This window comes from Cervus canadensis, chromosome 18 (assembly GCF_019320065.1).
Source record: "Cervus canadensis isolate Bull #8, Minnesota chromosome 18, ASM1932006v1, whole genome shotgun sequence".
Classification (NCBI taxonomy): domain Eukaryota; kingdom Metazoa; phylum Chordata; class Mammalia; order Artiodactyla; family Cervidae; genus Cervus; species Cervus canadensis.
In genome coordinates this window covers 29,091,826-29,118,546 of record NC_057403.1, presented here as the reverse complement: position 1 = coordinate 29,118,546, position 26,721 = coordinate 29,091,826, and the positions used below count along the sequence as shown (strand labels likewise).

The window sequence follows — 26,721 nt, the reverse complement described above, 5'->3', positions numbered from 1 at the left end:
AGAGGCCCACCCGGGAGCCCTGCCAGCTTCCTGTGTCAGCACCCTGGCCCCCCGGTGGGCATGGTGGGCAGGGGACTTGCTGGGGCTTGAAGGCGGGAAAAGGGTGGAGTGGTGAGCCCCTCGCTAGGGCTCCAGTGTACACAAGACACCTGGGGGGTCCCCATCTGCCTCCCCCAACTCCATTCTTGGAATCCTTTTCCAGAGAAGAAGGAGGGCCAGGGCTCCCCAGAATGTTTCCTGTGGCTTCTCCCTCCATTCACCCTGTGGGGCGCCAGAGCTGTCCCTGGACTGGACGTGGCCATGGGTACGTCAGACCTAGTCCACAGTGAGCGCTCAGGTGGCACAGGCCCCAGAGAAGCTGGGTTAGGAGGCTTCTGCCCCCAACCTCGTGCCTGTGGGGTCAGTGTGGGCCCTGTCAACTTGATGCCGGGCTGAGAAAGTGGGCACGGGGTAGAGAAAGCTCATGAGATCTCTTACAGGCCCTGAGGCCCCCAGAAGATGGTGCCCGATGCTTTCTCAGAGGGCAGAGGCTGAGGCACCAATTGACCTCAGCCAAACCCATGCCATCCTGTCTCAAAGCCCGTTTCCCCACCTGTGAACCAGGCCAGGCCATTGAGTCCTGACACTCACTCCATGGGGATTTATGGGAAGAAAGGCAGTTCTGGCGGGGACCCCACGCTCTCCTGGGTGGCTGAGCCTATAGCAGGGTCTTGGGGAGAGGGGCACACCCAGCCAATTCTCAGTCCTCCACGTCCCTGTAGGGCAGGGTTGGCCCCGGACCCCAAGGAGCCAACCCCAGAGAAGGAGTGTCTGGCTCAAGCAGCAGAACCCCCAAAAGTCAAGAGCCTCCTCCCGAGCCACCTGCTCCAGCCAGTTCCACACATGCCCCTCCACCCAGGGGGACCCAACAAGTTCCTGAGACAGGTGCATCACCAGCCCTGTTTTATTCACAGATCTTTCCAGGAAAAGCTAGTGGGGCAGTGATGACAGGGGACCCAGTCCACATCTTCAGGGCTTCCTTACCAAGCCCTTCTAAGAGTCAGAATTTTTCCCCAGGAAAAAAAAATTTTTTTTTTTTTTTGCAAAAACACCTCCTCAATAAACAACATGTAAACAGAAACAGCTGCTTCAGGCTCCACAAATGTCTCATTGTGTCTTCAAGGGCTTGTCCGTGGCAGGCAGTGGGGAGGGCTGGCAGGGGCCATTTTCCTCCTCCTCTGGGGAGCCCTGGGGGTAGACCACGAAACACAGCTCCTGGCCCCAGCGTGTCACTGACTCTGAGGACAGACAGACAGACCAACACATGGACGCTGGGGTCTGACCCCGTGGGACAGGGGTCCTCAGGGAGCTGCTCTCTGCACGTGGGACCCGGACACTTGAGCCACTCCATCGGCAGACGTCGGGTGGTGGCTGGGCCCCATGTGGCCACCTCGGCTGCCTGGAGATCCCCGCTCTAGGGCAAACCCCAAAGAGGGTCCTAACTGCAGGCCCTGGGGAGCTGCCCAGCTCACCTGTGAGTCTGTGCACACACTTTGGTTTGCTTCTCCAGAACGCTCCCAGGAAGAAGACGGGCACCCCCGTGAGGATGATGATAACGCCTACCCCACACACCATGGGCTCCGAGATGAAGCTGAAGACCAGCAGGAATGCCCAGAAGACCAAGTACGCCACGGGGACGAGGAGGTTCACCTGGGGGGCAGCAGGCGGCAGTGCAGGACACACCCCCAAGCTCTCCGGCCCACCCCCCATCCCTGGGGGTCTCGGACCATTTCCTGGGAGCTGAGACCTGAGGGGCCCAGCTGGCCCAACTGTTGAGGGTTTGTCAACTTCAGCGGCTCTGAGCTCCCCACAGCGACTGTATGTGGACTGGCCGCTCGCACTTGGCTGGAGGTGAATGATTTTCAGTGTTCCACATTTCAGGCACTGAGCACTTACTTCTCCAGCTCACGGATTGATATGCAAATGGGAGGACTTTTCTCTTAGCTCGCTTTTGGGGCTTCTGTTTTGTGTGGGCTCGTGGAATCCTCTGTGACCGTGTCTTAGCCTTATTTTCCTGTCCATGAAGTGGGAGTATCCACAGCACCCTCCTCACAGGGCTGCTTAAGGACTGAATATGCCAGTGCACACAGGGCCCCAGGCAGGGCCAGGCACATGGCAAAGGCTGGCTTCCCCATTGCTGCCGTCGCTGCCCCCGGTGCCCAGTTGGGTAAAGGGGTGTCCCTGACTACTTCCGGCAAGTGAGCCAGCCAGTCCTTCCCCGGCCTCACCTTGATGGGCCTGTGGAGCGCCGGCCGCCTCCAGCGCAGCACGAGCAGACCCAGGATGGTGACACCATAGCAGAGGTAGTTGATGAAGGACACATAGTTGATGAGCGTGTATGTGTCTCCCACGAGCATGATGACCGCCGTGGCCCCGCACTGGGAGAGGACCGGGCTGAGGGCTGGCTCCCACCTGCCTCCTGTCGGCCCTGGGCCGGCCAGCTCGGGCCAGGACGTCGGTGAGCCTGGCCCTCCCCTCCCACAGGGCCAGGCCTCACCCCCTGCCACCACCCAGGCTGCTGAAGGGCCCTGGCTCCCCACCCTGCCAGCCTGGTCCCCCAACTTACACAGACGAGGAGGGCGGGAATAGGGGTGCAGCGTCTGACGTGGATCATGGCTAGCAGGCTGGGCAGGTGCCCCTCTCGGGCTCCAGAGAAGCACAATCTGGGGGGTGGGGATGGATGGGTGGGGGCCATGAGCCTGGCCCGGGGCCTCCCCGCCGGCCAGATCCCCACCTCCGCTCTGGACCTGATGGCCCTCTTGAGCTGTCACCTCTGACCGCCTGCTCCAGCAGCCCCCACCGGGCAGTTTTTCCCTTCGTCCAGCCTGCCTCCCTCCTGCTTCCTGTTCCTCAGAAGTGGGATCAGATCTCTGTTCCCTGGGAGTTCCTCGTCCCACCTTCAGGCGGGCTCCACCAGGTGGGATTTCCCTTCCTCTGGCCCCCAGCGCTGCTCCCGTGCACCAGGGCGGCTGCCTGGCCTCACCCTGACCACCCTCCCTCCAGCCCAGTCACCTGGAGGAGGTGAAAAGGTAGCCATTGATCCCTCCGAAAGTGGAAAGTGCCACAGAGACAGGCATGACCCAAGAAAAGTAGCCCAGCAGCTTCTCCCCGAAGGTCTGGGTGGGCACAGAAGAGAAGCAGAGTGTGAGGCGGGGTGGGGGCCGGGCGGGAGCCAGGGACCAGGCAGGGGGCCCCCCACTCACCACGGCCACGGCGTTAGAGGCCAGCAGCTCCTGGGGGGACATGGCAGTGAAGTAGGCGACATTGGTGAAGGTGTACACGAAGGTCACCAGGGGGATGGAGATGAAGATGGCACGAGGTAGGTTCCTGGGGACAGTGGTGGAGCGTGTCAGTGTCAGTCCTTGGGGGGCTGGGGTGGGGCCTCAGGGTGGTACAGGTCTTTGAGCCCATCTCCTGGGGGGCCCTGGGGCAGGGGAGAGGACAGCCCTGCAATCTGTCTGTCTGTCTCCCCACCACTCCGCAGCCCAGCCTTGGCACAGCCTGGTGGGAGGAGGAGCCACTAATATCCTGGGGGAGGGGGCGGATCTAATGTCGGCACATGAAAAGAACGTTGCATACAGCCAGAATCAGCTTTGAAGATCCTCAGAGTGTCCTTAGAGCTCAGTCCACAGGCCAGGGTCCCCTGGGACTCCCATCAGCACCGCCTGCCCCCCAGCCCCAGCTGTAACTGTTCACTGTCAAGGTCCCAGCCGAGCATCAGACAGAGCCATTTGCTTCTTTTCTAGGGACCATGTTGTGTGCACATGTGTAATTTTTTGGCCAAGCACATAACTGGATCCGTTTACAGGGAGACAATGAGACTCAGTGTTTCCAAGACCCAGCGAGGGGCCGTGACTCATCCACAGCCATACAGAGCAGGGTCAGGCTGGAACACAGGCCTCCCAGCTGCCTTTCCAGAGCTGATCGTGGGGATCAGCAGTGCAGCCAGGCTGATGGCCAGCCCAGCCGGCCATAGGTGACCGCAGGCCTGTGCGGGGAGGCCGCCTCTCCCACCCCCTCCCAGGGATTGGCTGGTGCCCTACTCACTTTCGAGGGTCCACCAGCTCCTCTGTGACGTAGTTGAGGAAGTTCCAGCCGCTGAAGGCAAAGGAGCCCTGGAGGAAGGCCAGGGCCAGGTGGCCCACGGACGGCGTCATCCAGAAGTCGAAGGCGTTGCTGGGCCTCAGCTCCTCAAAGTGTCCTGGGGGGTCCGGAGGCCAAGGGTCAGCGCCGTCTCCCCGGCCCTGCGCCCAGCCCCACGCCCGGCCCTACCTTGGAAGATCTGGACAAAGCCCACGCCAATGATGAGTGAGAGGGCCAGCAGCTTCCCGCCGGTGAACACGTCCTGGATGCGCGTGGCCCAGCGCACGCTCAAGCTGTTTACCCACGTCAAGAGCACTGGGGAGGAAGAACAGGAGGGCAGGTGGGTGAGCAGGCACCTGAGGCCGATCCCCTCACGGTGGGCCATGGCCAAGTCCAACCCCGGCTGCAGGACAGGGTGTCCCGTGCAGCAGCCAGAGTACCAAAAGCCCACCCCCTGAGGCCAGCTTCATGGGGGGCTGGCAGCTGGCAGGATGCTCCCTCCCAAAGTCCTCCCACAGGGGACTTCCCCAGTGGTCCAGTGGTTAAGACTCTGCCTTCCAATGCAGGGGGTGTGGGTTCGATCCCTGGGTGGAGAGCTACGATCCCACAAGCCTCCAGGCCCAAAAGCCAAAGCATAAAACAGAAACACTATTGCAACAAATTTAATAAAGACTTTAGAAATGGTCCACATAGGGACAAAAAAATTTTTTTTAACGACAACACAAAAGACAAACCCCCAAGTCCCACCCTGCAGGGTGGGCCCTGGGGACAGAGGCCCTACCCACCCCCACGACAGGCACTCACTCAGGCAAGCCATGGAGAGTGCACGGGAAGCGGCGGCCGGCGGGATGCAGTTGGGGAACACGGGCTGCAGCACGTAGTTGGAGAAGGTCATGGAGATGACGGCCAGGCTGGTGGGGTACATGATGAGCACGGCGCTCCAGAGCAGCAGGAAGCTGGAATGAGCCAGGGCCCGAGTGGGGCGGGCCTCTCGGGACCCTCCCGGCCAAGTGGGCCCAGGTGTGGGGAGCGGGGCTGCACCCTGAGCCCTGGTACCCAGGGCTGCTGCGGGCGCCCAGAGGCCGGCTTCGGTCCAGGGAGGCAGGGCCCACCTTGTCGAGGTCTCTGCTCTGCTGATGAACTGTTTCAACGGAGATGGTTGTTCAGCACACACGGCTATGGGCTGCCTTTGGGCAGGCGTGGAGAGAGACTAGGGAACCAACCCCTCTTCTAAGAGCACCAAGTCCCAGGCCACAGGCTGTTCCTGAGCTGGGCTGGGCTCTCCTGGGACCTCCAGTCCTGGCTCCAGAAGTAGTCCCCGGCAGAGCCCTGTGGCTACAGATGGCTGACTCTGAGCTGTGAGCTCCAAGGGACCGGACCTTGTAAAGCACCCTGGTAGGGTGGGAAGGATTCAGGTCCCTTCTGCCTGAAACTCCCCTCTGCACTCCCACATGGGAGTGACCTGGAACCATGACCAGGAGCAGTGACCTGTTCCTGGGGGCTCTGGCTGCACCCAGGGCAGCGCCTGTCCGTGGGGGTGGTGCTGGCCCCCTGTCCATCCCACCTTGAGGGTGGGCACTGCCTTATCCAAGGATACCAGTGGCCTCTGGGGCGCCGAGCTCCATGGCTTCCTCTTGGTCCTCGCTTTTGCTCTGCAGCCCTGCTTCTTTACTCCTTGCTGTACACAGCGCCCCCATGCCCCACTCCTTTCACTTCTGGGACATCCTAGCTCCCTGGCCCCCCTCTCATACTGGGTGCTCCCCTCTGCCCACCCACCCACCCACCCACTTGATGTTAGGTGTCCCTGGGGTGGGGCTTGGGCCCTCCTCTCCCATCTTCTCAAGTATTCCAGCCACACAGCACAATTCTTCTGCTTTTGTGGGTCCCAGGCCCCTTTGAGGACCGCCTCCCCAGAGGAAAACACCCCCGGACACACGCAGAGGGGTGTGCATGCCCCGCCACGCCCCATCCTCTTAGAGGCCGCTGACCACATCGCTCAGAACCACGCTTTAAATTCTTCAGCCTAGACTTCTCTGTGCTCCAGATCCCCCACCCAAGGCCTGACTGAGTGTCTCCTGGGTGTGCCAAAGACCCCATCCAAGTGACAACTCCCAGCCTGAAGTCTCTACCTCCCAATCAGGAATGCCCATCAGTGGAGTCTCATTACACCCCTCCCTCATATCACACCGACCACCACGTCCCCCCGATTTAGACTCCTAAATGGTTCTGGAATCTTCCTGGACTTCAGCATGGCTCAGCTAGACAGAGCTTGGGTTCCCCTCCACCCATAGGCTGCCCCGTCCCTGCCAAGCCCTGGTGTCTGCCGTGGATGTGACCTCGCTTCTGGCTGCAGAAGACAGCCTGAGCTCGCCCAGGCCACCACCCTCTGTACGTGCGCCCCATCCTTCCTCACTGGTCAGCCAAAAAAACCCCACCTCCCCCTTCAAGCCTCAGCGCAAACGTGCTTTCTCTGGCAGCCTTCTCCGGGTGGTAGGCAGCTATTCTCTTGGCTACTGGGCAGCTACCTCTTACATTTTCAGAGCAAGGCTCCTCCTGGTCTTGATCACATCTGAGGGGTTTCCCTTCTGCACTGTAAGGAGCCTGAACACCGGGACAGACCCTTTTATCGCTGCGTCCCGGCCCTCGGCAAGCAGCAGGCGCTTAGCTAACATTCACAGTGACTAAAGGAACAGTAGAAGTTATTTAAAGGAAAGCTCTTGCAGAGCGTTAATAGGAATATCACGCCCCTCACTGCTTGCCTGGATGCTGACATCATCTAGAGGTTTCCATAGTAAGGCCCTTCTCACCTGTAAACACCTGGGAGGGAGGCGGGGCTTATTTAAAAGGGGCCAGCTAGTGTCTGGCTGGAGTGGCATGGGCTTTGGTCCCACACACCCTGGCCTTAGAAGGCCATCCAACACTCCCTCCTTCCCTCCACCCATTCCCATGACCTCCCCAGGATGTGAGAAGCAGAAGAGGATACTGGGGTTCGAGGCCCAGCAGGCCATCGGTTCTGGAGAGGCTGTCCCCACCCCCAACTGCTGGAGCCCCACACTTACCCAGCCAGGCCCCCAAAGATCTCGGTGACATAGGCGTAGTCCCCGCCAGACTTGGGGATGGCCACTCCCAGCTCCGCGTAGCAGAGTGAGCCCAGGGCAGTGATGCCTCCACCCAGGACCCAGACGAAGAGGGCCAGACCCACGGAGCCAGAGTGCTCTAAGACCCCTTTGGGGGAGATGAAGATGCCCGAGCCAATGATGTTTCCTGTAGTGGGGAAAGGGAGGGAGGCGTCAGGTCTGGGGTGCTGCCAGCAGGCCGGCCTCTCTGTGCAGCTCCAGATGCTGCAGTGAGGAGGGGAGCTTGGGCTACTCCCTGGAGGTGGGCCTTGAGGCATGTGGATGCCACGGGCCGCTCAAACCCTGCAAGCCCCACTCTGGCCACCTCATTTCCCCTCCCCAGTCCCTGGCATGGGCAGTGACACATTTGTCTGTCCAGACAGGCTCCCTGCCAGAGATGAGTCCTGTTCCAAGTTCCTCTGCCTCTCAGTCCCATGAGGTGGGCCAAGCCCAAGCAGTGGCAGCCACGCTGGTGCCTCCCCACAGGGCCCAAGCCCAGCCCCTCAACCCTGGCCAAGGCCTCCAGGCTTGTCAGCCTACAGTCACCTCCTTCCTCTGTAAAGCAAGACCTTGACCATGATACTGTTGCCACTTTCTTATTGGCTGAAATCCAAACTCACAGTGACTTGGGGACTGGCACCTCCTCCAGGAAGCCCTCCTTGACCACCTGGTAAGGCTCCTCCTCCCACTTCACAGCCCCAGACCCTGCTCCATACTCTCTTTATCTTCCATCTCCTCTTTCCCTGTCAGAGAGCCCTTTGCCTGCTGGGCTCCTCCCTGACCTAGGATCCAGACTGTGGACACAGACTCAGAAGAGATCTGGTTTCCTGGTATTCTTAAAATGGTTCAGCTTCTGGGCAAAGGGCAGTGGGGTGAGGGAGAGGACCTGGTGCATTTTCAGGGATGGCAGGACTCAGTTGGCTCAGCCTGGGGTCTGGGCACAGATGCCTCTCCCTTGGGAATAGCCCACTGGTTGCAAACAGGAATTACTGCTCAAATCCCAGGACCACAGTGGGAAATCCTGGCGGAGGCTCAGAAAGCCAGGAATCTCTCCTAGCGCAGGTCACCTCTCGAGTTCTGCCTGCACAACAGGGCTGTTGTGAGGATTCAGTGAAGTACTGTATGGGAAGCCTCAGCTCATTCACAGCTGCATCCAGATGTTCTTTGCATCTTTGGGTGATTCTGTGTGTACTGTCTGAAACCTTATCTGGGGCCTCCAGCACATAGTAGGTGGTCAATACACATCTGTTGTGCAAATTATGGGATGAGTGAATGGCCTGAGGTCCCAAATGGCACCCGTGCCCCGATGTGAGGGACCAAGGTTCTCATCTGTGAAGTGGGGGCAGCCATCTTCACTCGGCCCTCCCAGAAGGGGACTCTGGGCAGGAGCAGCGGGGGTGGTTGGCATTCTAGGTTTGGGTGCCAGTGGAATCTGGCAGGTCATGGGTCTCAAAGTCTGGCCTGCCCCTGGGCCAACTCTCTTGGAAGGACGGGCGCAGGTCAGGGTGGGACTCTGTTGACTCATGGGGTCTGGGAGCAGAACAATGGGAGACCCTCAGAGAGCCAAGCTGCGGGCTGCAGAGCAGGCTCCCAGAATGAGCAAAATGCTGAGCGCCCACTTAACCCTGAACTCCCTGGCAGTTAGGGCAAAGAGGATAATGTTCTGGGTGACCTTGGCCTCATCATCTGTGCTAATGAACCCAGTCACATCACTGGTGATGTACACTAGGGGCTGCCCAAGAGGAGACAACCCCAGAACCCACAAGGCATGGGCTTCCGTGGTGGCTCAGCTGGTAAAGAACCCGCCCACCAATGCAGGAGACACAGGTTCGATCCCTGGATCAGGAAGATCCCCTGGAGATCCCCTGGCAACCCACTCCAGCATTCTTGCCTGGGAAATCCCATGGACAGAGGAGCCTGGTGGGCTGGAGTCCAAGCTGTTGCAAAGAGTCAAATATGACTGAGCACGCAAGCATGTACACACCCACAGGCCACATGAATAAAAATGTAACACTCCTGGGACCTGGGCCTCAGCCCCTCCACAGACGGCCCCACCTGCCGGGCCGATGTGGGGAGCGCACGACCATGAGGGCAGAGTCTGCTGGTTCCACCTGCAGGGCCCACAGGCGGGTCTGGACGAGGACACAGCTGGGGCCGCCCATCTGCATGGACTCCCTGTCCACAGTCCTACCCCACCTCCACCCGGTCGACACAGATTTCTAGTCTGGACAGCCACGATGCCCCGCTTGGCTTTCCAGTCACATCCCCGGAGCCCTAAATACATCCAGATAAGGAGGAAAGAATTCCTGTCTCCCAGCCTGCCCCCAGGTAGGCTGTGTCCTCAGCTCGCTTCCAGGGGGAGAAGGGCCACCTCCTTCATCCACCATGGGGCCCAGGGCCTCGGTGGGCTCTCGGGTTTCTAAAGGGTCTTTGAGTTCACTCTGTCTGGTAGTAGAGCCTCTGTTCTCAGGATCTGGTGGAGCAGGATTTGCCAAAAGCCAGGGAGGTTGGAAGCCAGCGGGGGTTGGGTGGCCTTGGAAGGAGCTGGGTGCATCCAGGGCCCTGAGCCACGCGCCCCCCCACCCCCACCCCCCCGTGGGGACCCCCACCTCCCTGCACAGTTCAGTCTGACAGGGCCTTACCAGGGTAGCCCTGGGGGAAGCCACACCTGGCACCTCCTCTCCCAAGGCTGGGATCTGAAAGGGACATATCACTAGTTGTTGCCCACTGGCTGGAGACTTGGATGCTGGGAACTGGGGGATGGGCGGGGGGTGGAGATTGCTGTTGTTTTAGACACGTGGCCTCAGGCTACAGTGCAGGATTTCTCCCCACGTGGCTCAAAGGGACACGTGTGCCAGCAGGTGTCTCTGAGGTCTTTGGGGCCCTCTTCCTCCAGGCCTGGACATCCTCCAGTCTCTGCCCTGGGTCTGCGCTGGAAGGTGTCAGAAAACCCCATTCGAGGTCCACTGGCTGCTCTTGGTACCATGTGGGTGGGACGGGGCTATGCAAGGAGCAAAAGGGCTAGGTGAGGGCCAGAGGGCAAGGAGGAGGGATGTTGCTGAGGGGGGCGCCTCCAGAAGTGGATGATTAGGGGTGTGGAGAAGGGACCACAGAGCCAGAAGGGATGCCTGCCTATCGCTCCTGGTGGTGGTGGGTCCAGGCCTCCCTTCTCAGCCCCCATGTTCAGGCCTGGCAGAATCAGCTCTGCCAGATTTGGTGAACAGCAGTGGACAAATCTGGGCTTCCTGGTAGCTCAGCTGGTCAAGAATCCACCTGCAGTGTGGGAGACCCCGGTTCAATTCCTGGGTTGGGAAGAGCCCCTGGAGAAGGGATAGGCTACCCACTCCAGTATTCATTGGCTTCCCTGGTGGCTCAGATGGTAAAGAATCCCCCTGCAATGCGGAAGACCTGGGTTCAATCCCTGGGTTGGGAAGACCCCCTGGAGGAGGGCATGGCAACCCACTCCAGTATTCTGGCCTGGAGACTCCCCATGGACAGAGGAGCCTGGCAGGGTATGGCTCATGGTTGCAAAGAATTGGACACGACTGAGTGACTAAGCACAGTGGACAAGTCCAACCTTCGGGGGACCCTGCTCTGGAGGAGGTGGAGGAAGGGCAGGGACCATGGAAGGTAGGATGGGCTGGGAGATACTGCTGAGCACCTGGTCAGGTGTCTCACTGACCGTGGGCTGGAGGAATGTGTGTTCCGAGGCCTCCACTTTCCCATCCACCCAATGGGACGGCTGCTCTGTGGTCCCTGAGGGTCCTCAGTGGGGCTAGAGCTCCCAGGAGGGTGGTGAGGATGAGTCCCCCCACCAGGGGGCCCCCCTCCGGCCCTCCTCCCTCAGCCCGAGCTGGGTGGTTTTTATCACATTAAGATGTTTGGCCTGATGGGGCTTACCCGGCTCCGTGGAGGAATGAAGAAAGGGCCATTGTTCCCCCGGCTGCCGCAGTGCGTGCTGACCTATTTCTGGGAGGCAGTGGCCGACTATGGAGGTCGCCGGGGTAGACCGCGAAGGTCGTGCCGGTGGAAGGGGCTGGCTGTCCTGGGTGTGTGTGGGGGGAATGTGCAGAGTCTGATTCAGGGAGGGGTCAGGGAGGTTCTGTCACCCCCCACCCCATCCCCAAAACAGGAGTCAGCTGTGTGACCTCAGGCCTGTGCTGCCCCCTTTAAGCCTCAGTTTCCCCTTCTGCCAGGAAGGGCCATGGGGCTTGGGGGGCAGCAGAGGGCTGGGGCAACCCTGACTTTGGCAGAGGTACTGCTGGGCAGGATGGATGTGTCTTGCATAGCTGCCAGAGGAAACACGGTCTGCTCGGGGCCCTCTGTCCTCCCCTGTGGCAGGTCTCTTCCCAGCTCACTGGCCTCCGAGAAGCAATGCCACCTCCAGGAAGCCATCCCTGATCTCCCACCATGATCTCTATAATATGGCTCCTCCTTCTTTCCCATGGTACCTGGAGGATGGCCAGGAAGTGATTACTTTATTTGCCATCCTGGGTGGACCCTGCATTCCCAGAGGGCAGGGACTATGCCCTGACCTGCTGAGATGAGGAGTTTGAGCCCCCTGAAAGGACAGGGAACCCCTAGGGCCTAGGTCCTCTTACACACGCCTGCCTTTTCAGTGAGATGGCTATGACAGGGCTTCCTCCTCCCGCACTGGCCTGCTGGCCCGACAGAGAGCAGCTCCCGGGCTCCTGGGCCCTGTCAGGGACTGGCCATGGGCCAGGCCTCCTTCCCTTACACTGGGCAATGAGTCCCAGCACCTCCCCATTAGGATGTGACCCGTGAGATTTCTAGGGAAGAACTCAAAATTCCCGCTGGTAAGCCCCAAGTGTCCTGGGACTGTAGGCTGGGCCAATGACTGGTTGAGAACCCCTAAATCTGAATTCAAACTCTAGCTCCCTCATGGTGGGGGGCTGTGGACAAGGTGCTTCACTCTCTGAACCTTCTTATCTGTAAGATGGGGAGATGAGGGAGTGATGTGGGTCTGTACTCATTCCGTCTGCTACCTCAGAGGTCCTGGGAAGTGTTTAAGGGTAGCCCCTATTGCCGTCTACTTTGGAGACACCCAGCCACCCAAGCTGGCCTATGGAGACTTGAGCCCCTTGGGACCTCAACACCCTGGGGTCAGCAGCCAGAGCCCTGCTTTGGGGGCCTTGCTATTGCTCTGGGTGAAGCCTCTGCCTCCCAGTGTCCTGGTGGTGAGCACATGTCAGGCAGCCCTCTGGGGGACACAAGTGCCCACTTTAGTCATGGCAGAACTCCAGAGAGGTGAGCGGGGACATTTCCAAGACATGCCTGAAATTGCCAATCGGCCAGTGTGTACCACCAGACTGACCCACTTTCCTTTTGAGAGAGTGATGAGCAGAAGGAATGAACTCTCTTCCCTGGACCTGCTCATCTCACAGTCTTTCAAGATCAGTGAATGGCAAACCAGGCCCCCAGCTGCTCAGGCCCCAACTCGCTACCACCTAGACTCTACTTGGCCACATCTTTCATCCAGTTCATCACAAGTCCTTTGGCTCAATCTTCCAGACATGCCCAGGACTGAACCTCCTCTCAGCACCTCCATTAGCATCACCCTGCTGTCCATCACCATTATCTCTTACCCGGGTGACTCCTGACTGGGCTTCCGACTTCAGCCCCTGTTGCCGCAGCCTCTCCCCCACAGTAAGCCCCAGGCCATGTCATGCCATGCCATCCTGTTCCATTCCATCCTATTCCACCCCACACCATCCCTCTTCTGCTCAAAGCCCTCCTCGGGCTCCCATCTGACAAAGAAAAAGAGGCAAGGTCCTTACTGTGGCTGCAAGACCCACACAGACTGGACCCCATCCCATGCCTGACTCATCTCCTATCTACAAACCTCTCTCTATCATCTTCTCACCTTAGCACTTAATCATGACCCCGTCAGCTAAACATTCAGCTGCTTTATCTTGTTTGCTCTTTGACTGGAGCTGGAGCTGCCTCAGCCCCCAAGGGCGTTCCAGAGGACACCAAAAGCATCTGACCCCGGGCTGGGGGCAGCCTCAGCTCTCTACTTCCCTCATCTGCAAATTGGGGCTATGGTGAAGCAAAGACAGGCTGGTGGGCAAGGGTTCTGAAGAGGGCTATCCTGAGCAGCCCAGAATCTCCAGCCCTGGAGACAATGGAGGGACCCGGCCACGGCTGGATGCATAGGTACTGGCTCCTAAGGAGATGGGGTTCACAAAGGAGACCCCAGAGTCCCAGAATACACTTGAGCCTGATCCAGAAACATAGTCTGGATATTTGAGTCAAAGGGAGACAGTGGAGGCCAGGACAGCCTGGTCAGCAGACCCAGGTGATTCTCACTCTCCTGAACCTGGGCACAGTCCCTCCTTGGGCATGAACTGGGGAGGTAGCTGTTTGTGGTCCCTGAGTCAGGACAAGGAATCCTGTACATACAGCCTTGGGTGAGGGTGAGGAGTCACAGGAGATTTCTCTATCCACCTGTTTGTCTATTTATAGTAGAGTGAGGAGTTCAGTAAATCTTGGTTGGATGAGCTCCCAGCTTAATCCTCAACCTTCCCCTATCATGGGCTCTGAATCTGGCTCCGATTTTGCCCTGCACCAGAGCAGCGTGAAGAAGCATGCTGGCCTGGGAGAGGAGTCCAATTCTAGTTCCAAATATCAAGTCCACCCCTTGCAGCAGCATCATTTAACTTTCAAGAGCAGTTTCTATATCTATAAAGTGGGTATGAAAATTCCCATCTTGCAAGGTGGGCAATCATGTGAGATAAAGGGAGACTGTGTTTTCATAATGTAGCCAGGCGTGTTTTTCTGAATAGATGGATGTAGTGATGTCTTGCACAGCTCCGGCCCCAGAGGACTCTTTCCTCCAGGCTGGCTCATTTCTCTCCAGCTGTGCTTCCTTCAGCGGTCCTAAGCACATTTTAGGTGGAGTCTTTTTCCAGCCCAAAGCCCTACTCAGCCTGAGGGAGGGGCTGCAAGGGGAGAGAATTACAGGTTCTTCTGGGAGAGTTTATTTGGAAGTTTTGGAGATAAGAAGAGTAGCTGCTAATAAACAAGAAAGATTATGAAGAAGGCTATAAAGTTCTCAAGACTTTTTAGGCTAAAATAGGATACTTTGCAGACATTCTTCACTCTGACCAGGCTCCCCAGAGCAGGAAAGTGGGATAAGATGTGGGAGATGGGGCCCCTGGAACAGTGAAGAGGGGGACCTTCACGGTATCAGGTGGGAGATGGTAGTGCAGTGATTCAGCCCACACCTGCCTTGTCTTTCACCTTCTGGAATAGGTCCATTCTCCCCTTGTCTGTTTTCTGCCCAGTCTAGCCTCCTGCTTGCTGAAACTCTTCACAACTCCCCAAGTAGGGTTATAGGACCACCCCTGAGTGTCCTGGGCTGCAGTCAGATCATCTGGGCTCTGTTTTTGAGTCTGCCACCCTTGGCTAAGTCACTCCTAAACCCCAGTTCAGTCTTCAAGGCCTAAGGCCAAGGGAACAGTGGCCCTGGAACAGCAAAAATGGCAAGAAAGGTGGGGAAGCTGTGAGGGCAGACCTGTGTTGCACAGAAAAACTCCTACTGAGTTAGCCTCATCTTCTCCCACCATCACCACCAGGGCATTCTCGGGAGGCGAAATGAGCCAGCAGCCTCTGCCTGACTTAGGGGAGTGGGGATGGGATATGGGGAGAAGGCAGAGTAGGTCTATGCTTGAGGATGCTGGGTTTAGCTGAGGCAGCCCAGAAGAATCACATCTCTCTCTGCCCCTTCTGGGCACTGTAGCTGGCCAGCCTCTGGACCCCCTGGTCCACCCATGATGTGTGGGTTTCCTCTTTCTGGGGGCACAGCTCCTGGAGAGGGTGTGGATCAGGGCAAAGCTCAAGCCAGTACCCTGACTGAATCCCTGGAAGGAGCCTGTCCTCCCAGCAGATGGGCAGGGGCACTTGAGGTCAAGCAGGGCTCCAGACCAGATCAGGATCAGCTCCTAGAAGATACCTTTCCAGGTGCAAGGGGGGTGAGTCAGAGCGGTACCTGCACAGGGGCTGCGTCCTGGGGCAACTCTCAGTGTGAGTGTGGGGGTTGACCAAGAGCTAGACCCCAGCCTTGGCTCAGGAGCTCCAGTGTGGGGGGTGGGGGGGGGCAGATGAAGAGGAAGTGAAGACCCCAGACTGTCCTCCTGAGCCCCCAACTTTTTCCATCTCCAGGGATCTGAGGATGAACAAGCAGCTCCCACTGACTGGGGATGGGAAGAATGAGCGGGTGATAAAGGGAGAGCAGTCAAAGTCCATTCCATTCATCCTTCCAGTCCTTGTCCCTTGGGGCACTGGAGATGGAACAGACTCTTCCCACAAGGGTGTCTGGGGCACCTTGTGTGGACACAGGCACAGGTCTGGGTTAGCCACTTCCTGAGGTGTCATTGTTCACCACTTGGGACAGAAGGAGGAAAATCCCACCACTGTTTTCACTGGGCCCTGAGCCCTCTGCCTCCCCAGAAGTCCCCATATGGGGGCAGGATGTATGCGCTCATTCTCAGGTGGGGAAGCTGGGCCAGAGGACAGAAGTGGGGTCCCAGCCCAGGAAGCCTCTCTGCAGGTGGGGTCTGCCCACCCCAACTTAGCCATCACTGCTGCTCTGCCCCCTGCGCCAGGGTCCAGCTGCCAATCTTGGCACTAATTACATACTCTGAACCCATTTCCACTCTGGGCTGGTTCTACCTGTCCAGGCTACCCACAGTCCCTCCTGTTTTGGAAGAATAAATCACACCGTATGGCACCTGGACTCTGCACACCGGAGGAACTCTGCTCGAGCAACAAGACCCAGAACTTGGGGGTCTTAGCAGAAGGCCAGCTTACAGAGTCCGCACACTTGGCAAGGCTCCGGCTCTCAAGGCAGGACCACATGTTAGAGATGATGACTGAGGGTAACTGCCCTGCAGAAGTTTAGAGTAAAGAAATAAGGACAGCAGGAGGATTCCAGCAGTGGATGGGACCTGCACCTCGTTCGAGCGCAGAAGTTCCGGGCACTTGCGAACTCTGCGGCTGCTGTGTGAGGGGAGACGCCGCATGTGCCGCGGGCGTGCATCCTTCATCCATGGTCCACCGTCGCGGACCGCTAGGCGCACCCGGAGAGGGGTGCTCCTTGTCCCAAGCCGCTGTCCGCCTCAGGCCTCACCGCCCCAGGCACCCGCCCGCCCCGGTCCCGCTCACCGATGATGATGGTACAGGCGCTCACCAGCCCGATCTCCTTCTTGAGCGCCACCCGCTCCGAGGCGCCCGGGCCGGGACCCCGGCCGGGGGAGGGCGAGGGCGCAGGGCCCGGGTTCCCGCGCCCGCTCGGCTGCGTGTGGCCGGCCATGTCGCTGTCCCGCCGCGTCCGCGCTCCCCGCGCTACCCCGTCGGTCCGACCGGCCGCCTGTCCGTCCGTCCGTCCGGCTGTCGGTGCGCGCCGCCCTCGCAGCCGGGACAGCGCCCACAGGCGGGCGCATGCGCGGGCGCGGGGCCCGGGCCCTGAGCCCCGGCGGCCGGGGCCAGGGAGGGGCGGAAGGAAGACCGGCCGGCAGCCCCCTCCCCCACCTGCCTTAAAGGGAACTCCCCCCCACCACTCCCCGTGGCTCTCCCCATCCCAACCCGGGCCTGGAAGGAAGGAGAGAACTTGGGGCAGACTTAGGAAGAACTTCCCAGACCCAAGAAGGCTTAAGAAGTGGGTCTTCCCGCTGCCTGAGTTACAACCATTCCTGGGGTGGGGGTAGGGGAGCAGGGCTCAAAGGCAGGACTGTCCCTGCCCTCAAGGAGACTGAAGGAAGCTGGCCAACATCGTAGCCGTCTGTGTGCTGAGATCCACTGTGCGCCAGCGCGGCCGGACCCCTTAAATCCTGGCACGGGTCCCTAGAGCGCAAGTGCCAGGAGAGGGATGGAGGTTGGGCCCATTCTCCGGGTGGAAGCTGAGCTCCCGGGATAGTAAAGGCAGCTCACAGACCGAGTGGCTCGCGCCGGGGCGCAAACCCTTCCCCATGCCGCCTTGGCCTCCAGACGCTGAGTGGAGGGTGTAGGAGCTACAGTTTTCCGAGGGGTAAAGGTTGTGTCCGGGATCCCCTCGAAGGGGTCAGGAGACCCTAAGCCCACGCCATCAAACGTCTGGGGAGACTGGGTCGGGGTGAAGACTCTGGAGCCCTCAATGGTCATCCTGAGGGGACCCAGTGCGTTGTGGGGGACCTGGAAGGGCTTCGGCTCAAAACCCCACCTTCCCTCGCTCTCCCGCCCAGCCCGGCTCTGCGCGGAGCCTGGCAGGTTCTACCCGCAGGCGCCTGGCCACAGGTGAGAATTCGGGCTGGTGCACCAGAACTCGGGTCTCTGGGGAAGGCCCCGCGCAGTCCAGCCCGCACCAGGAGACGAGGCCCCCTCAACTGCCCCGAAGACGCTGAGAAGGGGGCCCTGGCCTCTGGGGTTACAAGCGGGGGGTCGGGTGTGCAGGGTCCAAGAGAGGTTGCCGCCGCCTCCTCCTCCTGGAAGCCGTCAGGACTGTGTAGCCGGGCCCGGCGGAGCAGACACGAGGGGGGCCGCGTCGGGGGCCACCAGGGCGGCGGGAGGGGAGAGTCTGGCACGGTGCGGCCGGCGGCGGAACAGCCTTTGTCCCTTTCTGGCGGCCGCCGCGACGCGCTGCCCCCTGCATGTGGATGAGGCCGCGCCGAGCGACCAGTGTTCCCCCAGCCCGCGGCCTCCGACGGGCGGACGGGGGTGGGGCGGATTCTGGGCCCGGGGCTGGACTGCGCGCCGAGCATCGAGGTGCGAGCGCGGCGGTGCACCGGGGTTGCAAGCGAGGGGGCCCTTCGAAGCTGAGGGTGGGGACCTGGGAGTAGGAGTGGGACGACCCTGGCGGGACGCGTAGGGGGAGGCCTCCGGCGGGGCTTCAGCCCTCGCGCTCCCGTCGGAGTCCCGCATTCTTGGCGCCCTCCGCCTCCCGCCCCAGAGACGCGTTCAGCGCGGACTCTCTTAAAGGAGCCTCGCGCGGGTGGTGGAGTGAGGGCAAGCGGCGCGAGCTCTGGGGATTCTTTAATTGTCGCGGGTGATGGGGGCTGGGGTCTGACCTGTTCGACTCTCCGCACCCAGCTGCCCTTGGAACGATAAGGTCTGTTGGGATTGGGTCCCTCCGGGGTTGGCATGAGCCTCACGGGCCAGGGGCCTGTGGTTTTCCAAGGTGAGCTTCTCATGGTCCTTGAAACGTGGAGTCGATGTTTCAGGAGGTGGGGGGAGGGGGGTGACCCTAGGGCACTGCGCAGGATGGAATTTGCATTTTGTTTTCCAGGCCCACGGTTCAGGAGGTCATTTTAGTGGAATACAGCAGAACTTGCAAACCCTGATGGGAAAAAATGTTGGCAAGATTGGTTTACCATCCAAATGACAAGGGGTATGTAAGGCCCCACTTTAACAGGAGGAAAAAATAGGAAACTCACAGGATGTTCTCAAAAGGTTCAGAAAACAGTCTTCCACCATTTAAGCAAACCAAAAACTCTTAGCACATTAGAAATAGTAAGGAGCTTTCTCAATCTGATAGATGTATCTTACCAAACCGCCAAACCCTCCAAGAAACAGAAAACAACAAGCAAAACCCTTACAGTAACTTCGTGCTCAATGGTGAAATGATTGCTTTCCCACTGAGACTGGAGAGGAGAAGGAATGCCGGTTAGCACTCTTTCCTATACGGTACTGGGCTGGTGGTCCTCCCAGTGCAATAAGGCAAGAAAAAGAAGTGATAAGACACAACCTTTTAGTGACAAAAATCTGAAATACAACACCAAATGCTGTCGAGGATGTATAGCTACAGTAACTCTTACTGGTTGCTGGTGGGAGTGCAAAATGGTACAGCCACTTTGGAAGATTGTCAGTTTTTTAAAAACTAACATACTCTTAATCATACAACCCAGCAATCGTGCTCCTTGGTATTTACCCAAAGGAGTTGAAAACTCACGTCCACACAAAAATCTTCACATGGATGTTTATAGCAGCTTTATTCAGAATTGTCAATACTTGGAAGTAATCTAGATGTCCTTCAGTAGGTGAATGGATAAATAAATTGTGGCACATCCACAGTTTAGGATGATAGAATAATGTGTGCTATGCTTAGTCACTCAGTCATGTCTGACTCTTTGCGACCCTGTGGACTGTAGCCCACCAGGCTCCTATGTCAATAGGATTCTCCAGGCAAGAATACTGGAGTGGGTTTCCATGCCTTTCTCCAGGAAATCTTCCCAACCCAAGTCTCCTGCACTGTAGGCAGATTCTTTACTGTCTGAACCACCAGGGAAGCCCTTAAGAGAAGAATACTTAGCACTAAAAAGAAATGCACTATCAAGCCATGAAAAGACATGGAGAAAACTTAAATGCATGTTATTAAGTGAAAGAAGCCAATCTGAAAAGAATAAAAAAGGTATGAAGATAGGAAAGGAAACCATACAACTGTCATTTTTATGTAACACTGTTGGATAGCAAATCCAAAAACATTTATATTATAGAAAACATTTATGTTTATAACTTAAGGTTAATCAGGTAATTTAGCAAAGTGGCTGATTCTAAAACATAGGTGAAGAAGAACAAAGCTGGAGGACTTACACTGCAGTTAGGAAGACAGGTGCAAGGATAAACAAATCAACTAGGAACAGAATAGAAAATGAGAAATAGACTCATTCATTTTTGGATTCCTGTTTTGTTCCCACAAAGCTGACATCACAGAGCAGGGGAGAGAAGTGGGACAGACATTTCAGTAAATGGTGCTGAATCAGTAAAGTATCCATATTGGAAAACAAACAAACAACCCCTTCATCTCTGCCTTGCACTGTACCCTAAAACCAAGTCCATGGATGTGCCCATGAAAGCTAAATGAACTCATGAAAGGTAAAACAACCAGGCTGCTAAAAGAAGACTTAGGGGAAAGAATAGATTCATTGCCTTACCCAGGACACAAAAAGCACGATCAATAAAGAAGTGATATATTTGACTCCATTAAAAATACAAACTTCTGTTAATCAAAAGGCATGACTAAGGGAGGGAAAAGTAAGCCACCTTTGAGAGAAGTTATTTCAGTACATATATCCGATAAGGGACTTGTATCTTAAAAATACAGAAACTACAGATTAGTAGGAAAAAAGACTTTAAGTAGGTGCTTCACGAGGGAGGATGTCCAAATGGCTGGTAAACTCTTGAACAGGTGTTCAGCCTCATTAGTCATCAGGGAAATGCAAATTTAAAACCAGAATGAGCTACCACTGCATGTCCACCAGAGTGCGTAATAGTAAACACCACTGTCGCCAAGGATGTGGAGGGAGTGTGCCTTGGTACACCAGCTTGGAAGCCTATTTGGCAGTATTTCTAAACTGCTATGGGCTTCCCCGGTGGCTCAGCTGGTAAAGAATCTGCCTGCCAATGCAGGAGACACAAGAGCCGTAGGTTCGTTCCATCCCTGGGTTGGGAAGATCCCCGGCAGAAGGAAGTGGTAATCCACTGTGTTATTCCATGGACAGAGGAGTCTGGTGGGCCGCAATCCCTGGGGTCACAAACCGTCAGACGCGACTGACTGCCCATGCACGCAGGCACTAAGGCCCTAAGGCCCAGCATCTCCATTCTGTATCAGACCTGCCAGCTTCCACCTCAGGTCCTCCAGCCTCACCTTGCTGGGAAGGCCTTGGCTACTCTCTTTTCCTTTTCAAGTACAACCTGCTGATACTTCCCATCACGCTTACCCCCACCCAGGTCTTCTCTGCTATCCCTTGAGGTCTGAGACCATGAGGGTTGAAACCAGTACCCACACATTTGTAACCAAAAATGCAGAGGAGTTAACATACTTGGGCCTAACTTCTGATGATGGCAGGTGGTAACCAGTGGACAAATTCTCCGCCATTCCTCATCCTGGATGGACTGTCATGAGTCCTGTTCGTTAGAAAGCCTCTTGCAAGAGGGTCCCACCGGCCCAGCAATCAGATGCTTTTGGCAAGTTGTGGCCAGTTCAGAAACTCACCCTCATATTGGCTCTCTTGTCTTCCCTGCCTCACTTCCCTTCCCCTCAGTCTTTTTTTTTTTTTCTTCTTAAACTATGTTTGGCTGTGTATTAGTTGTGGCACGCAGGATTTTCGTTGCATCATACGGGATCTTTCATTGCAGTGCGTGGATTTTGTAGTTGCAGAGAGCAGGCTTAGTTGCTGCACGGCATCTGGGATCTTAGTTCCCCAACCAGGGATCAAACCCACATCCCTTCATTGCAAGGTGGGTTCTTAACCACTGGACCGGCTCGGAAGTCCCTCGTTTTTAAGTCTTTATTGAATTTGTTACAGTATTACTTCTGTTTTATGTTTTGGCCGAGAGGCATGTGGTATCTTACAATCGACACCCCATGCATTGCAAGGTGGATTCTTAAGCACTGGCCCACCAGGGGAGTCTCTACCCTCACTCTTGATTCCCTGTGATTTCACACTCTGGTTAAGAAGTACCACCTAAGCTTTTGCCTCAGGTTCTATTTCTGGAGAGCCCAGGCAAAGATACACTCCCAGGGACCTTTCAGAAACAAAGATACAACTGCACTGCAAGATGTTTATAATGTTGTTATTATTTTTAAAAGAACTAACTGTTTTATTGTTTATTTTTTGACCATGCTGTGGGGCATGCAGAATCTTCTCTGTTCAGGGATAGAACCTGTGCCCCCTGCAGCAGAAGTGGAGTCTTAACCACTGGGCCACCAGGAAAGTCCCTTTAACACTATTTATAACAGCCCTCTTCGCAGTAGCCCCAAACAGGAAACCATTATTAGTAGCATGGATAAATATGTCAGAGTACATTCAAATCCTGGAGTCCTGTACCCGAAGGAAATGAACAAATTACTACTATGCCCCAACCTGGATAAATCTTATGGACATAATATTGAACAAAAGAAGCTGATGACATAACATTCTCAGCAAAACTAATGTATGATGTTATAAGTTAAGACAGAGGTGCCTTGGAGGTGGTAACTGGCGAGGGGCAAGGGAGGGAATCTGGGGTGTTGTTTGTGTTCTGTTTCTTGATCTGGGTGCTGGTTGTATGAATATGTTCAGTTTGTGAAAATTCGTCAAGCAAAACACTTAGGATGTATGCAATATTTTATATGTCGGTTGTGCTCACTTGAATAAGAATAGGACATTAAACATGTCTTTTGCAGCATCCCTGGATGGGACAGGATCTGAGTTGGGGTGTCCCTTGGGCCAGTTCTTTTTCCACCAGCTCCTCAAGGGTGCTGAACCTGCTCGGTACCTCCATACCTGTTCCGGCCTTAACCCCTCTTCTCCTGCTACTTACATTCCAGCCTAGGTGGCTGCTCAGGCAGCCTGTTTCTCCTTGGTTTCTACCATCCTGATCCCAAACCACTCCCTAAGTCTCCAGCATCTCCTTGTGGGTGCTTCTAGGGGGCCTCTCTGTTTCTGCCTCACGGTGCTGTCTCCGCCTCTCCCTATTTTCTGTCTGCAGTCTCTGTACCCTCCCTGGACAGCCACTGCCCATGGCTAGCCCTAACACTGGTTGGACCAGGGCAGGAGTCCAAAGGCTCCACATACATGTGCCTAAATATTTAGTTTAAATCCCAGCTCCTAAGGTCATTAGGGAATAGACAATGAAGAAAGCACAGTTAGAGGGAAACCAAGACACCGTCCTTGGTGATCTGAGGCAACCAACTTTAAGTGAAAGCGTTGTCTCTTCTGGTTTCCCAGGGCAGGGGTTATGACTGCCCCCCTGTGCACATGTACACACACACACACACACACACACCACTCCTTAGCCCAGCATCTTCTGGCCTTGGGAGGAAGGGCCCTGGTATTACATTTGTTCCTCTCTCTCAGTTCACCTTTGTTCAGCTAGTTACCAAACTTTAAAATAATCAGTGAGACTGAAATTAAAAACAACGCCTTTGTATTCTGGGCTGGTGACATTCTGGCTCTCCGTGTTGTGAGGGTCCATGGCAGGGACCCCTGTGCCCAAAGCTGATGGCTCAGCCTGCACATTTGGTGCTTCTAGAATGATCACATGATAGGGTGTGTCAGGACACCAAGCCCTCACCCACTCTGCGATCCCTATCTCAGTCTCCACTCCTGGAGCTGTGACTCCTCTAGCCTCCACACCAGCCTCCCCAGTACTCTCCACCACCCACTCTTTCCTCCAGGCTGATGACAGTTTCTTCATCACCCCAGGATTGCTCCAAAATGCAAATCAAATCCCTCTCCCCCATCCCAAAGTCTCCCTGCTCAGTGCAGCCGTGGGGGTATGGGTCAACCCCCTGCAGAGGTGTTTCAGCAGGGAGGCCATTTATTTATTTATTTTTAATTTTTTTCTTTAAAGAACAGGTTTCTTCCTCTTTAAAAGAAAATTATTTACTTATTTTTGTCTTCACTGGGTCTTCGTTGCTCTGCTTTCTCTAGTTGCAGCAAGCAGGAACTGCTCTCCAGCTGTGACGCACAGTCTTCTCATTGCAGTGGCTTCTCTTGTTGAGGAGCACAGGCTCTAGGCACGCAGGCTTCGGTAGTTGTAGCAGGCGGGCTCAGTAGGTGTGGAACACGGGCTTTGTTGCTCCAAGGCATGTGGGATCTTCCTGGACCTGGGATCGAACCCATTCCCCTGCCTCTGGCAGGTGGATTCTTAACCACTGGACCACCAGGGAAATCCAGGGAGGCCATTTGACTAACAGTCCAAACTGGGACCCTTTTGAAAAGGCAAGGGGGTGCTATTAATAATTAAAGCAGGATGAGAGGGCGTTAACCCGATGTCTGAGCAATCTGGGATGCGCAGTCACCTTCTTTAAAGCCACTGTGCCAGGCTCTGCATGCTCAGATGTCGGTCCCCATCTTGCCTTGCCCATGCTGTCTGCTTGGCCTGCACCCCCTCGCGCAAGCCTTCCTGCTCCTGTGTCCCTTGTGAGTCAGCCTGCTCACCACCTTCTCCAGGAAGACCTCCTGGTCCCCGGGTGGGACCACGTGCCTCTTCTGTGCCCACCTTGCACCTCTGCTTACTACTTCCCTCCCTGCTGGACCAGATGCTCCTCAGAGGCAGTCTGGCCTTACTCCCAGCACACAGTAGGTCCTCAATGTGGGTTCCCAGGCATCTGACCTGGGAACTCAGAGATACAGCTTCCAGCCCCAGTCCTGCTCCCGACTTCTAAGCTAGATGAGTCACTGACCCTCTGTGAGGGGGAGGGAGTGGGGACCGGTCATGACCCCCCAGTGCCGCAGACGTTCTGGTGGGCAGCTTGCCCAGGGCCTGGGGTTCCTGGGCCCACTGGTTGGAAGAGGGAAAAAGAGGGGTAGGGTGACCTGCTGGGGAGTCTGGAACTCTTGTGTCTTGCTGTGTCATCCCATGTCCTCCCCTGAGACCCCCATAGGCACAACCCTGGGTAGCCCCCTGTTGGAGGTGGTGAGGGCTGTGGGTAACAGGGACCAGTAGAGAACATGAGAAGCTGTGGCTTGGGCCTCTGCTCTGGAATTGGGCTCTCCTCTCCTTCCTGGTTGTCCCAGCCCTAAATCTTGCCAGGTGAGCTTCCTGGATCAGGACACCGAGGCCCCCGGCTTTCTCTCAAGGACACATGCCATTCCAAAGGACGCCACCAGAGGGCAGCCTCCTGACCCTGGGGTGGACCCTGTAGCCTGCCTCCCTCTCAGACATCAAGGAAATCAGGCCCCGGCGAATCCTGTTCTAAGGGGTTGGGACGGGCTTCTTGGGAAAGGAGCTAGCCTCTTTTGGAGTCAGCTGGGAGCCAGGGAAGTCGTTCCCAAGGGCTGTGCCCGCTTCCTCCTTCTGCCGCCTGTCCTGGCCCTAGACATGGAGGCGAGGCCCCGGGGGCCGTGGGTGCTGGCCTGGGTCAGGAAACTCATAGTGAAACCAGAGAGATCTCGTAGTGAAATTCATTCCGCGCAGCACACCTGCCCCGGGGCAGGGCTGGGGCAGGTCGGGAGGCGATAGAGCCTCTGCAGTGGCGGTGGTGTGGGGAGGGCCCAGGGCCTTATCTGATGGGCCCTGGCCTTTCTCACAGCGGAGTGGAGCTGCCCTGACAGGCCGACCACAGCCTGGTGGGCAGGGGCGCTGTGGGCCCCGTGGGCCCAGCTTCCCCACCTGCCCAACACGCAGGGAGGCAGTCAGCCTGAGAAAGGTGCGGGCGGAGGAGCGGGCGCCGCTGGAGGGGAGCGGGCACCGGGGGCCTGGGCGCTTAGGCGGGTCCCTCAGAGGCCTGGTGCCTCAAAACACAGAGAAAGGTCAAAATCAGTTACTACTAAATATTGGGGCAATCTAGGCATGTGCTTGTAACAAACTAATGCTTTTAACGTGAAAACAAGAGTTTGCGCATCACCAGATACTCTGAATTTGAGACACACCAGCCCCTGGGACACTGCAGGATCTTATGATTCCATGGGCAGGGACTGTCCTCAGTCTTGCGGGCAGCTTAAGGGCCATGGTGGAATGTCACAGGGGAACCTCACAGAAAGTTTAAGTATGGGACCCTGGACAGGACAGCTCTCTGGGTACCCCCCACTTGGATCCCCCCCATCCTGGGGAGCCCTCCCTGTGTGGGAGGGTAGGGGTCTGTCTCCCCTGGGTTGTGAGGGGTGATCCACTCTGGAAACACAGGTCCATCTGCTTTTCCAGGACTTTGTGCAGGTGGGCCTGCTGGACTCTGGGTGCCCACAGAGAAGGGTCTGGAGAGCGGCTGTCTCAATGTCAGAGGGATCTCCCCACCCCCGGCCCCTGGGTCACCCTCCTGGGACCACCCCTTTGGGCACAAGGCCTTGGCCACCCTGGGTGGGCTGGACTGAGATCTGCAGTAGGGGAGGGCCTGAATCTGACCCCGCCCTGTCTGTTCCTGACATGCATAGGTCTGGGGGCCTCGGGCCCACTCAGCTCCATTCCAGAGGACCTCAGGCCCAGCATCTGTTGGAACTCTTTCCCAAGAGGAGGATGGCACGTTCTCTCAGGCCCACCTCACAGGGAGGAAGATGTGTGAAGTGAGGATTCCCAGGGCCTCAGGCGACTCCAGGCTGCCCATGGGGTCCAGGTCAGCCTGGCTAAGGGTGAGTCGTGCCAAGAGGGAAGGGGGCCAGGCCACGGGATAGATTCAGGGCGTTGTCTGGTGGCGGGGAGATGGGAGCGGAGCCGGCGCTGTGTTGTGTCCCCGTTTTTAAGGTGGAAAAGCTGTGGCATGGAGTGGAAATAGTCACGTAGCTGCTAAGTGGAGAGCTGGGATAGTCAGATGCGGAAACTGCGACCCCCGGGAGGCATGGGCCTCCTGGTCCTGAGCTGCTCACTGGAGTCCGTCCTGGCATTCAGCCCAGCCTGTTGATTCACTGGCCTTTTTATAAGGAATGTTATCATGTCTTCTTGCCACCCTGGAGTAAAATTCATAGGTAATGTAACCTACAGTCAAATTTAATAAGAATCAACATAATGCCCTAACTTTAAAACTAGAGAGAAATAAAAGGGATGTAAATGGTAACTTCACGATGCGTGG

The 26,721-nt window shown here is 56.8% G+C and overlaps 1 protein-coding gene across 2 annotated transcripts; it reads right to left on the bottom strand.

Annotated features, from left to right (window-relative positions):
* Positions 1-932: 932 nt before the first annotated feature.
* On the bottom strand, positions 933-16,742 carry SLC7A10 (solute carrier family 7 member 10). 2 transcript variants are annotated; one of them, XM_043436406.1, is made up of 11 exons: positions 16,425-16,742; positions 7,182-7,386; positions 4,927-5,078; positions 4,312-4,437; positions 4,087-4,240; positions 3,243-3,366; positions 3,052-3,155; positions 2,606-2,702; positions 2,268-2,417; positions 1,512-1,689; positions 933-1,227 (listed from the first exon to the last, which is right to left on the bottom strand). In XM_043436406.1, exons 1-11 carry the CDS (start codon positions 16,570-16,572, stop codon positions 1,040-1,042), a joined length of 1,626 nt encoding a protein of 541 aa, XP_043292341.1. In that variant the 5' UTR covers positions 16,573-16,742; the 3' UTR covers positions 933-1,039. The 2 variants fall into 2 exon arrangements, with proteins under 2 accessions (XP_043292341.1, XP_043292342.1); XM_043436407.1 differs by having other exon boundaries at positions 933-1,277; positions 16,425-16,736.
* Between the last annotated feature and the right edge of the window lie 9,979 nt (positions 16,743-26,721).

Excerpts from the sequence above, each read along its gene's own strand:
- SLC7A10 (XM_043436406.1), bottom strand. The coding sequence starts at position 16,572 with ATGGCCGGCCACACGCAGCCGAGCGGGCGCGGGAACCCGGGCCCTGCG. Across the intron at positions 3,367-4,086 it reads GAGCTGGTGGACCCTCGAAA|GAACCTACCTCGTGCCATCT; the intron begins GTGAGTAGGGCA and ends CACTGTCCCCAG. Across the intron at positions 1,690-2,267 it reads CGCTCCACAGGCCCATCAAG|GTGAACCTCCTCGTCCCCGT; the intron begins GTGAGGCCGGGG and ends GCTGCCCCCCAG.